The following is a 13,639-nucleotide window of genomic DNA, read 5'->3' as shown; positions in this document are numbered from 1 at the left end:
CTAGGCGTTATCTGAATAGCTATAACTTATGTGTATAAATCTGAATGCTGAAAGAGTAGTTCTAACCAAATAAGCTGAATATACACATAAGATATATGCAAAAGATATGTGTATATCCTATCCTTCTGAATATTGCCCCCTCAAGGTTGTTTTGTGCTCTGTGGATGATGGTGACAGGTCAAATGCGCACAAGACAACAGCGCGAAGACAAATCAGTGCAAAGATAATAGCGCGTGGGACAATTGAGCGCAAGGATAACTCAGCGCGTGAGACAATTGAGCGCAAGGATAACTCAGCGCAACGACAATTCAGCGCGCCTCAAAATGGCGCGTGACGAACGAAGGGCACGCGCAGGTTCAGCACATTAACACGTGATCACGTCACCACGTTATCAGTATGGTTCCCTTGCCTGTTGTCTTGCGCGCAATTGACTATGAACCGTGGATGACGTCATCCACTTGTATGATTTATGATGCTGAGTATGGAGAACCTTGCTACAGGTAAGCAACTTTGCTGCATATGGAAATGAATTCTTACTGTTTTATTGTCTCGCTGAGAATTCATAGTAATCCTGAGCATTTTTAAGGTGTTCTGTCTCTGCTGTTTGCAGATAAGCAATGAGTTGATCCGTCTGTGTTGCCGGGAGATATCTCTGGACAGGATTTTTGATGGTTACATCCTGTCTAGTCGGCAGATCCTGTGTGATTGCATCGCATGCTGCGAGGCATGGAAGGATCAGTATATAAGGGCAGCACGTATGCATCAAAGGTGGGACCTGTTAACTGGAATGCTGGCAACTTGCTTTACTCTAAAAATATCATTCTTTTATCTGTTGCCTCCAGCTCACTGTGCGGTTTTCACCAGACTTTGAACTCAATTCTGAATGAAAATCTCTCAAAAACTGGCACTATGTACACTGACAATATTCTTTTTATTTACAATCTTTTTGTTTAAAACAATACAGAACTAATAATACTTGTTAATGTTATTAACAGTTCTTTGCATTGGCAGGTTTTCTCAAAATGATTGGATCCTTGATGAAACCAGTATCTTTGCTCAGGCGGATGCTTTTATACAGCGCTGTAGAGACCTCCTTGAGGTAGGATGTGTGTGAACTTAGTAAAGATGAATTTCTGGGGTGGGCCTACACATTTTCTCCCACCCTCAGCAATAAAAATACCTTGGCTAGTAGTGGTCCCTAGTCCCGTCAGCTGTAGATGCCCTCCACTAAAATCTTTTCGGACTGTGTAAACAATGGGGAAATCGGTAGCACACTTCCATCCACCGATGCCTGCATCTTCTGCTCAGTGGCGTACCAAGGGGGGGAGCAGGGGGAGGGGCGGTCTGCCCTGGGTGCAAGCCCTGAGGGGGTGCTCCCGGTCCGGTCCGTCCCCGGCGTCCAGTTCCCCCCCCCCCGACATCCGGTCTCCTGTCTGGCATCTGGATTTCCCCCCCCTCCTCGGCCTCCCCGCACCATTTACCTAGAAAAGCAGCCTGCAGCAAGATCGCGATGCCAGTGATCTTTGCTGCTTCGGTGCTGTTTCCTCCACCGCGGTCCCACCTCTCCTCTGACGTCAAATCCAAAATCTGGCCTCGGTTGATGGCACTGAGATGGGCAGGTTTATAAAATGGGCCAACTACATAAGGAAGCAGCCATATTCATGCCACTCATTTTTTTCCACATGGTTATTTTATTTTAATTTATTTATTTAGCTCATCCTTTTGTTAATGTCCAGAACAGGGTACAGAATTACATGCTTAATAAAAACAACAAACATGCATATTTGTAAAATGGCCACACTTGCTATACTTACTTTTGCACTTGTAGGTATTTTGCAAAAGACTTTGTGTTTGGCAGGGTCTCTTATAGGCCTTCTAAAAGGCATTTCTCACACAGGAAAGCTAGGGACCTCCCTCCACTTCAAAATCACTGAGCTCTGGAACAACCTTACCTCCCCTCTTCGGAACTTGAGCTCTCTCCAAGTTTTCCGCAAACATCTGAAAACCTGGCTTTTCTCAAAAAATGTAAGTCTCCCTCCAACTTAGGAATCAAGGAAACTCTTATATCTTGGCATCCCAAGTCCTGTAAATTTTCTTCACACTTCTACCTCTAACCCTCTGTTGTAGTTCCTTCCTATTTCTCCTACTGTAAACCGCGTCGAGCTCTACGAACGTGGAGATGATGCGGTATACAAACCTAAGGATTAGATTAGATTAGTGTCTCAGTGAAAGGAATCTTTAAAGGCAGACTACCTGAGGATAAAAAAGGGAAGGCCTATTATTTGTGAATTCCCACAGGTGTGCGAGTGCCAGGAACACTTTGGACGGTGGGAGGATGGTAAAAAGACCCAACTGCCATGCTTTCTTGGACATCGTGGACCTCAGATCACACAGAATCTCCTGGAGATAGAGGAGACCTTTCATAAAAATTTACAGATCCTTAAGGTTGTGAAAAAAAGCATCCTAGATGTGAAGAACACATCATGGCATGATGACTATAACAGGTAAATGGTGCCCATTTTCTCTGGTGTCGCACGATACTGGCATCTTCGTCACTGGACTTTCTTGGCTGGGTGACTCCAGACCAACTAGATTAGAAGATTAACCCAGCTTTTCTCTTGTTAGGCTGAGCCTGATACACAAAGCAAAGCTGGAGACTCACTCATCTTCCTTTACTCTCATCACATTTTATTGCACTCCCCAGTACTGGGATCCTTTGCTCCTGATGCCAGGCTGATCTCCTGTTGCCACTGTGCCTATTTTTGCTGTTTCTTTCCTGTGGATTTTGTGTTTTGTCTCTTGACATGTCATGTCATTTCCATGTTGAAGAGACTGTAAATTTCATGGTTCATGGTTTAGCTTGAAAACATAAAAAGACCATTTTTCATTTGTAGCTCAGAGCTAATCAGTATTAAAGTTAGACAGAGTGTGGTCTTTCTGGGACATTTGAGAAGTATAAATGTAATTCCCTGAGGTCTTGTATATTTGTATCCTCAGGTTCCGAGCTGGTGTTAAGGACCTGGAAGTGATGATGCAGAATCTGATCACATCTGCATTTGAGACTGTTGAGGACATGGAGCAGGGTGTGGAGCTCTTGGATGTTTTTCAACACCTGGCAACAAGAGAGGTGCAGTCTCCTTTGTTTTCTTGCTTTCTTTTTAAATTCTTTACATATTTAACATTTATGCGCATTTTCTAGGGCAATGTGTCTAGTAGTCCTGAATGCTAGGGTTATGCATTTGAACCCGCAAGTTGCTTGCAGAATTATATCACTCATCTTTCAGCTCTGCCTCCTTCCCAATAGGCTTGCTCCTGTCCCCTCAGATTTTCTTCTGAAAGCAAGTTGCTCAGATGTGTTTCTGATCTGCTCTGTGGTTTTATTATTTTCATTTTTTTTCCTGTCATTTTAAGTTTGAGGCTTGGTGTCAAGAGGTTTCCTCTTGTTAGGATCTCTGCCTGGGAAAAGACACAGACTCATGCAGTGGACCGTTCCCTGATTAGCTGTTTGCATCCCTAGTTTATCAGGAGCTCAAGTGCAGGGTGTTTGGCTCCTTCCTGGCTTGGCTGGAATTAAATGCTGTCCGGCTGCATAGTCCTCCCCCTGTCACGGTGAGAGAGTTCCTGGGGGTTGAGGCTCAGTCCGACATTGGTCCGACTGGCAGCCCAAAGATCAAGTTTGTAGAGTGAACCTGTGAAGCAGAGTTTCTTCTCCATGTGTTTCAGCTGCTCTTCTGAGCTGAGGCAGGCAGGTAGCACATGGCACAGTGAATAAGGCTATTATAGTCTATAGGGAAAATCGGGGCATTTGAAAAAGTGATTTTTGAAAGTTTTAAAAGCCAGAGGTAGGGCCTCCCTCCTCAAAACCCCTCACTGCTCACCCTTACTTCAACACTGCTCAAATCCTCAGTTTTGCTTAAAATCGATAGGGATGGGACCCTTCAGGCCTTTCTCCCCGTGTATCTTGCCAGGTTTGTTCTGGATTGTCGGCTGAGGAGCTGCGGAGCACGCAAGGGAGAAGCGGGAGCCCTCCAAAGGAGATTTGTTAAAGTGCAGATGTTTTTGTTACATAGAGTTTTATGGACCCCTACGCGTTTACAAAAAATAGATAGTACTAGATCTAATAGATGCTGGCATTGTAGAGTAGAAGTTGGGACGTTAGATCACTTAATTTTTTATTGTCCCTGTGTAAATGCATTTTGGAAATTAATTTGGCCCCAAATTAATGAATTATTAGAAAATCCTGTAGGACTCTCATATGATACTATACTATTTGGTACAGCAATGAGAACTCAGAGTCCGATTTCAGCAAACAATAACAAACTATTATTAATATTGACAGGGGTCGCCATGCAACAAATAACTCAAAATTGGAAGGATTATTCCAAATTAAACTATACATTTTGGTGGAATTCAGTCTGTCATATATACAAAATGGAAAAAACAATAGCATTACAACAGGGAAATATTCATAATTTTAAGAAAATTTGGGAACCATTGACCCGCTATTCCAATGATCAGATTTCATAGCACATTAGTAATAGTTATATTAGCGTGGGGAGGGGAATGTATATTATGTGGAAATAAGAAATGAAAAAAGGGGAGGGTTATATTTTATATGATAAGATGAATTATTTAGAATCATAATTTTTCATGTATTAATTTAAGCTTTATGTACAATTAAATTATTGTAAGAATGAAAAATTTATAAATAAAATATTAAAAAAAAATAAAAATAAAAATAAAAATAAAGTGCAGATGTGTGAATGCTGCAGGGCCTAGGAGTACCTTCAAGGAGACCCTCCCAGGGTCATCGAGACCCCCCTGTGCAAGACTTCACTCAGGATTTTGTGAACCTAATGTGGAATGCTTATTTAAACTGCTGGGTCCCAGGGTCCTGAGCCTGCACCACATGCAGATGAGGACCTAGAGCTGGACCAGAGAGTCCAATTCCATGCTCTTATTGTCCCAGGATGCAGTTTCTCTAGCAGAGTCTGGTTCTCTGCATGAGACCAGTGGACAAGAATCAGTGGTGGCCTTGGACCAGGGGGAAGACCCCAGGGTGCAGTGGCTGTTTCAAGTCATCAGCGTTTCTAGGCTTAATAGCTAATTCACCGCATGAATTGCAGCTGGAATTTCCACCAACATCCACATCGCAGTACTCAATTATGAGTGGCTTAGTGACTCTGACCACATTATTTCCCTCGCATCCTGACTTCACAAAGCTAGTCACTGACCACTAGAAGTGTCCAGAGAGATCCCTGCAAGTGGCTAAGGCTTTGGCCAAGCTTTACCCCATGGCTCCATATTTTCAACAGCTGTTTGTTCAGTTGAAGGTGGATTCATACAACATATTACCAGTAATTGGAAAAATTACAGTAGACTAAGTTATACCTTCTGGTGGAATTTGTTATGCCACATTTACAAAATGGAAAGAGTAATTGCCTTACAAAAAGGAAGTTATAATAATTTTAAAAAGATTTGGAGGCCATTAACAAATTATTGCAATGATTAGACACCATTATTCATTGAAAGTACACTTACACATAGGGGAAGGGAGAGGGTATAAAGTTATGTTAAGGTTTATCAATAGATAATATTGATATGAAATTTTTGATTAAAATATTTATGGGAAGGGGGGAGGGGAGGGTATAAATGTGTTTTTAAGAAGATGTTAAAAGAAATACAAGAGATATTTATATGATTTAAATGATATAATATTGTGTTCTTTTTTTTTTCCAATTCTTTATTCATTTTTTCATCTTACATCAAGTGTATAATATTACAATAGTTGAATCATAAACATCACTTGAAATTCTTTCCTATTATTATTTTCAATACATATATTAAGCCCCCTCCCACCCTCCCTTTCCACAAATATTGTAAATCAAACATTTCATTCATGTAAAATATTCAAAATATTGATTAAACCAATAATATAGCAATATATCCCCCTTTTCCCATTCTTATAATTATATTTTTAATATAAAAGGTGTCTAATCATTACAATATGTTATCAATGGCTCCTTTCTTACAGGTCATTTGTTCAGCCCCATTTCATGTGAGCAGTTTCCTTGTATGAGATATGTATTTTTATACTCATATACATGTTTTATTTACGTATATAAAAATAATAAATAAATAAATAAAATAATTAACATTGTTTTTTCCTCGTGGGCTTCACCCGTCGAGGCCTCTCTTCTTTCCTCAGCCATTGAATTCAATTTGGCTGAGGCAGTTTTTCCTTCGATGTCCCAGCCGTTAACTGGTTTTAAAAAGTGTTGCAGGTGCCAATGGCAAATTTCTATCACTGACCCACATAGTTGGTGTTTACAGTGCCTTGGCCTGGAACAGCGTGTCAGATCCAGTGTGTGGTGTACTCTCCTCACTGTCTGGAAGCGGATGCTTTTCTACTGGATTGGACTTGCAAATTTCTCTATGCTTTTCCTCCAATTCTTCTTATTCTCAAAACGCTTGTCAAGCTCAAGCAGGAATCGGCCACCATGATCCTTATACTTCCTCAGTGGCCCAGACAACCATGGTTTTCCCTTCTATTTCAACTCAGTGTGAAGGAACCAATAGCTCTTCGAATTTTCCTGTCTCTTCTAACGCAGAATCACGGATCTCTTCTGCATCCCAATCTTGCAGCGTTGCACCTGACAGCTTGGTATCTCTCAGCCTAACATCATAAGAACATAAGCAATGCTTCTGCTGGGTCAGACCTTTATTCATTTTTAAAACTTTCATCAAGTGTACAACAATCATAATAAACACAATTAATCAGAGCACTTGTATATCTTATCATTACAATCTAAACAAATGTACAATCTAAACAAATGTAACCCTCTCCCCACCCTCCCTCAAAGCCCTTCATTCATAATAAGAAACCTATATTTGTATCCCTCCCCCCTCCCAATACTATATGGTGTATGACTAATAGAAAAATGGCATTTAATCATGACAAAAAGACGTTAATGGCTCCCAAATTTTAATAAAATTATTATAATTTCCATTTTGTATCGCTATTGATCTTTCCATTTTATATATGTGACATAATGAATTCCATCAAAAATTAAAATTCAGCCTATTATGATCTTTCCAATTATTAGTAATATGTTGGATGGCAACTCCAGTCATGATCATTAAAAGTTTATTATTACACGATGATATCTGACTCTTTTTTTCTCATATACATTCCAAATATCACAGTATCATAAGATAACGCTACATGGTTTTCCAATAAACAATTTATTTGATCCCAGATTGCGTTCCAAAAGGCTAAGATATGGGGACAGTAGAATAAAAGATGATCCAAAGTCCCTATCTCCAATTTACAATGCCAGCACCTATCGGACAAGGAACTATTTAATTTTTGTAATCTAACTGGGGTCCAGAAAGCTCTATGTAACAAAAAAAAACAAGTTTGTCTCATAGACGCTGACATTGTACATCTCATTCTCCAAGACCAAATTTGTGGCCATTGAGATGCTGAGATACTGATGCTTCTTATGAACTTGGTGCAACTGGAATAACTTCCATTGCCTTGGTACAAACTTAGGTCATTTTCCAAGATGACTTCCAATCAGCCCCAAGCTTGGATTTAGAAAGGCCAAATAATTTAAACCTAAAATCAAATCTATACCAATGACTCAGGGAATGGACCTAGGGATGCAGAATCTGCCACTTCTAAGACTGGACAACAAAGGGGATGGGCACAGAGTGACAGAGCCTTTTAACTTTAGGACTGGAAGATACAGGGAATGGATGTAAGACTTGAATGGTTCAAGGGATGGACATGGGGACACAGAACTGATCACTATTAGGGTAGGAGGGCTTAGTAGATAGATCCAGGAATACAAATCCTACCACCTCTGAAAGGCTCCAGGGTATTCTTTGCTGTCAGTTTTGATGTTGAACATGGATCTTTCCTCTTTGCTGAATATAATATGTAATTCCGTCCTTTTTTCATAGGCCATAAAGCGCACATTTGATAAGAAAACAGTATCTGTCTATAACCTCCTAAACGAAGAGCTTGCACAGGTTAATAAGGAGCTGAGCAAGAAGCATCCCCGTCTACCTCACCACATATGCTGCTTTGCTGGGCAAGGACATTGGGTGCGTGCCATGCGCCGTCGCATTGAAAGACCTATAGAGGTAAGTTTAGTGGAAAGACTTCTAAAACAAGTCCCTTCAAAGCAGGAAAAAGGACATCAGCGTTTGATATCAGTGCTTGGGAGACAACCCCTTTTCCCTTAGATAATGTTTTTTAGTGAGCAGTTTTCCTCAGCTGATATTTATTTCAGTACTTAAAAACATAGCAGGCAGTTAAAATTTAAAGGGTACATTTTAAACCCCATATGGCAATGGTCTTCATTTAAATTTTTAAGCTGGGGTCACTTTGGATTCTGATAAACTGAAGGAAAGCCTCCATATATCTTTCCATTTGGGGCAATGACACTACTAACCTGTGTCAGTCAACGACATTGGTCCCTACCAGATCACCTTCAAACTTCATTGGTGGTATCCTCAAGGTTGTGAGCATTTACAAATGCATTCTCTTTTGTCTATTGAGAAATGCATTGTCCTTGGAGCATGCCGCTCTTAGCCCGCATCTACTTTTTTCTGTCCTGAGCCTAAGTAGAGAGGCAGAGAAGCAAAAAACAGAAAGACGATTTTTTTGGGGGAGGGCAGGTGCCCCAGAGGTCTCTGTTGACCACCATTGACCCCTGGGCTTTGCATTGAAATACACTGCCATATAGGAGCTGTAAGCTCATTTTCTTTTTTTTAATTCTTTATTCATTTTAAAACTTTCATCAAGTGTACAAATATTCATAATAAACACAATTAGTCTGAGCACTTGAACATCTTATCATTATAACTTATAAGTAGAAATGTAACCCTCACCCCACCCTCCCTCAAATCCCTCTATTCATTATAAGATCATATATTTGAAACCCTCCCCCACCCAATACTAAATGGTGTATAATTAATAGAAAAATGGCATCTAATCATGACAGAAAGATGTTAAGGGCTCCCATATTTTAATAAAACTTTTATAATTTCCATTCTGTAGCGCTATTGATCTTTCCATTCTATATATATGACATACTGAATTCCACCAAAAATTAAAATTAAGCCTACTATGATCTTTCCAGTTATTAGTAATATGTTGGATGGCAACTCCAGTCAAAATCATTAAAAGTTTGTTGTTACACGCTGATATCTGACTCTTTTTTCTCATAGACATTCCAAATATCACAGTATCATAAGATAATGCTACATGGTTTTCCAATAAACAATTTGTTTGATCCCAGATTGAGTTCCAAAAGGCTAAGATATGGGAACAGTAAAACAAAAGATGATCCAAAGTCCCTACATCCAGATTACAATGCCAGCATCTATTAGACAAAGAACTATTTAACTTTGTAATCTAACTGGGGTCCAAAAAGCTCTATGTAACAAAAAAAACCAAGTTTGTCTCATAGACGCTGACATTGTACATCTCATTCTCCATACACATCCGGGGGGGGGAAGGGTGGGGGGGGAAATGGAATGGAAACTTGATTTAGGGATTTCATGAATAGTTGTTTTTTTTTTTTAATTTTATTTATTAATTTTTCATTCTTACATCACTGAATTATATATATTATAATTAATTATTACATGACATTTGTAACTACAATCAATACCTCATAGTTTTATTAAGGTTTTATTTTACTTGTATATCAGGTGGGAAGGTGGGGATTATATAATTGTACGTTGAAGTCTGTAAGTTCCATTGTGCTTGTTTTTAAGTATCCATATTTGTGAATCATTTGTTGCACAATTGCAGTTTTGGTTCACCTCATCAGGATTGTTACTTACTGCTCCGATATATAAATGAGTACCCTCCCCCAACTTACGTAGTTTAAAGCCCTTCGAAGCAGGCGGGCTACTCGGTGTCCGAAGACGTTCTTACCTCTGTTGGTCAGGTGGAGTCCGTCTGATCCCCGGATGTGTATGTTTACATGTCTATAAAATAAAACTCATTTATTCCTCCTTACAAAATTTATCCAATGGCTCCCAAACATCCATAAAACTCCATTGTATGGCCATGCAACGCTCCATTTTAAAGGTATAACATAGAGATTCCCACCAGAATGTGTAGCTCAACCTATCCCAGTTTTTCCAGTTTCTTTTTTGAAATTCTTTATTCATTTTATATTTACATCAAGTGTACAGAAAGAAATAACAGATTAACTTAATACATCACTTGAGATATCACAAAATTTTCCCAAATAAAATTTATCCCCTTCCCACCCACCCTTCTAACAATAACAATATAATAAAATCATTCATTCTTTTCATAATCAATAATATAAAATCAAAATCCCACCCCCCTCCCCAATCTTACAATTATATAGTCAGGGAAAAATAATAATTATTCTTTACAATAATTTATCAATGGCCCCCCAACATCCTTAAACTTATTAAAATATCCTTTTTGAACAGCTAACGCTCTTTCCATTTTATATATGTGACTCCACCAAAAACTATAATTCAGTCTTTTCCAATCTTTCCAATTATATGTTATTTGTTGAATGGCAACTCCTGTCAGAATCAGTAAAAGTTTATTATTTTTAGAAGATATTTGGCTCTTAGCTCTCATAGATATGCCAAATAAAATTGTGTCATACAATAATGCCACATGATTCTCTAACAAGGAATTTATTTGGCCCCAAATCGAATTCCAAAATGCCAAAATAAATGGACAATAAAACAATAGATGATCTAAAGTCCCCACATCGAGATGACAATGCCAACATCTATTAGACTTAGAGCAATCTAATTTTTGTAAACGAACAGGGGTCCAGAATGCTCTATGCAACAGGAAAAACCACGTTTGCCTCATAGATGCAGACATTGTACATTTCATCCTCCAAGACCAAATTCGTGGCCATTGAGACGCAGTAATTTGATGCTTAATCTCAATGCTCCAAATATCCCTGAGCCCAGTTTTTGGTTTTTTATTCATATATCCAGATATTAATTTGTACCACTGTGCGGCCTGGTGTCCCAGGAAGTCTACCTGAAAGCATAAGAATTCTAAACTAAATTGATCATTAAGATTTTCCTGCTTCAGTTGCAACCACCTATAACTTTGTGATTTATCAAGACCAAATTTACGTTGCAACTGAGAAAAATCAAGCAGTTTACTATTAGATATAACATCATTTAACGTGCGTATACCTGCTTTTATCCAATACTTCCAGACAATCTTAAACCCGCCTATTCGGATCTTGGAGTTTAGCCATATAGTTTGGTTTGTAGATTTTTGAATTGGAATAGGTGTAAAATTAACCTTTATGACAGGTCCCTTTCCCAATGAGATAAGATCATCAAGAAAAAGAATATAATAAGAGACGACTGAGAGAGGACTTGATAGAGACTTTTAAAATATTAAAAGGATTTGATAAAATAGACCAAGAAACAGCATTACTAACATTTTCAGATGTGACACGGACAAGAGGTCATAGCCTGAAACTGAGTGGCAGCAGGTTCAGGACAAATGTCAGGAAGTTCTGTTTCACACAACGAGTGGTGGGTGCTTGGAATGCTCTCCCCGAGGAGGTTGTGGAGGAGAGCGCAAGTTGGATGCACACCTTCTTGCATATCATATTGAAGGATACGGCAAATCCGGGTCATTAAAAAGGAGTACCTAAATGGGCCGCCGCGTATGCGGATCATCGGACTGGATGGACCTCGGTCTGATCCGGTGAAGGCATTTCTTATGTTCTTAAGTTTTAACCAGTTTTTATAATGGTTAAGTTATTGACATTAAGCACTTTAATAAGTTTGAGATATAATGAAGCACTTTAAAAAAACCAAAAAATTGTGAAACATATTGAGTAGGGGCTAGTGAAGAAGCCATAGCCAGTGAGAAGAATTTTGGCAACCAAGCAAACACAAAAAATTGTGTGGTGACCAAATGGCATGTCTGAAGCCCTGATAGTTTGATGACTAAAGCAATCTATTAAGAAGAGAGAGCGGCATTGAGAGATATAGTTGTGGTATTATGAATGGTTTACCAATGCCAGAGTATTGACTGAGATTATAACAACTAAGATGTAAACATATCAAACAGGCGTGTCTTTAGCGATTTTCTAAAGTCATAATAAGAAGTAGCCTCTAGTATAGATTTTCCCAGCCATGCATTCAATTTAGCGGCCTGGAATGGTAATATTGTATCTAAAAACCTCTTATAGTGACATGATTTTAGAGAAGGGTAATTAAATTAATAATTAATTAATAAGGAAAAGCCAACATTTATATCTGTCCAATGAGGGCTTCAGATGTAATATCATCCCACATATGACTACCTCATATGTCAATGGAATTGATGACTCAAGTATAGCATTAATCTGTCTCCATATCGACTTCCAAAAATTGAGTATCAAAGGATTGAAGGCTATATCAAAAAGGTGGGTTTTCAGTCTGCTTTTAAACAACAGAATAATCAACTGGATCAGTATCAATAATGTGGAAAGAGAGAGACTGTTGAAAATATATTTTGGGAACCCCTGCACTTGATTTCTTTTTTGGCCACTAGGGGATCGCCGGTGTTGCCGCTTCAGATTAGGGGGTTACAGTAATAGAGGAATTTAAAAGAACAAATCTAATCTAATTAATCTAATACATAATTTATTGATCACACCAATACCAAAAATGGTTCTAGCTGATTTACAAAAAGAAACTCTTACACAAATAAGGGGAATTTACAAAGAATATTATCAATAACAACAACTGTAGCCAAAAATAAACTAAAATGCCATATCGGAATATACATATTTTTACCATATAAAAAAGTTTTCATTTTTGTTTGAAAGCCCACCTAGCTAGGCCGTACCAGATGGAGATAGCAGCATAAATAAGCATGGTATTAAATTGTCGTTTAAGTCATACACCCTTTGAAGAAGGGAACTGTAATAGAAAAGTAACTGAGAAAATGACTGAATTAGATATTCAGAAGAATCAGCTTTAAAAATTGGTAACCAGTGAAGTCTTAACAAAAGCACCAGAGATCCAGTCATATCTTGTTAAACCAAAAATCAATCTTACTGTTGTATTTTGAATCTATTGAAGCTTATTTAACATGCAAGCAGTGGGGTAGTAAGGGAAGTGGGGGGACAGGGTCACTGTCTTCTCTCCTCCACTCCACCCTCTGGGTACCTCTTGAAATGTTCATTGGCATGAGTGGTATCTTCCACCTCCTGCTTGTGCTGGCCTCGGCACCCTTCTGATGTCACTTCCTGCTCATGGGACCAGGACATAATGTCAGAAGGAGCCGAGGCCGGCATGAGGTGGAAAATGCCGCTTGCGCCAGTGAACATTTCAAAAGGAATGTAGGGGCGGAGAGGAGGAGGTATGCAGGGGAAGGCACACAGCATGGTGATGCCAGGCACCACAGCCAGGCACCACCTCCCCCCCTTACTATGCCACTGCAACAAGAACTCAAGCACACATACCCGGATCTTTTCTTAGTTAATGTTTTTCCTTTATTCTCTTCTATGTTATGAAAATTGGAACTCCTAATTGTAGTGGACTTGAACTGAATAATTTCTAGTTATTTTTGTTGCTTAGTTCTAGGTTTCCAATATAATGT

At 39.0% G+C, this 13,639-nt stretch overlaps 1 protein-coding gene across 1 annotated transcript in view; it reads left to right on the top strand.

Moving 5' to 3' along the window:
- The window catches only part of DNAH2 (dynein axonemal heavy chain 2), a 511,463-nt gene that overhangs the window by 106,223 nt on the left and 391,601 nt on the right, over nucleotides 1–13,639 (top strand). Inside the window, 5 exon segments of the mRNA XM_033923769.1 lie at nucleotides 611–768; nucleotides 1,012–1,099; nucleotides 2,299–2,504; nucleotides 2,998–3,127; nucleotides 7,969–8,151. Of these exon segments, the coding sequence (XP_033779660.1) occupies nucleotides 611–768; nucleotides 1,012–1,099; nucleotides 2,299–2,504; nucleotides 2,998–3,127; nucleotides 7,969–8,151 (765 nt within the window).

The sequence above is a fragment of the Geotrypetes seraphini genome, chromosome 16 (assembly GCF_902459505.1).
Source record: "Geotrypetes seraphini chromosome 16, aGeoSer1.1, whole genome shotgun sequence".
Taxonomy (NCBI): Eukaryota; Metazoa; Chordata; class Amphibia; order Gymnophiona; family Dermophiidae; genus Geotrypetes; species Geotrypetes seraphini.
Note: the sequence above shows the minus strand (reverse complement) of the source record. Positions and strands in the feature narration are given on the sequence as shown.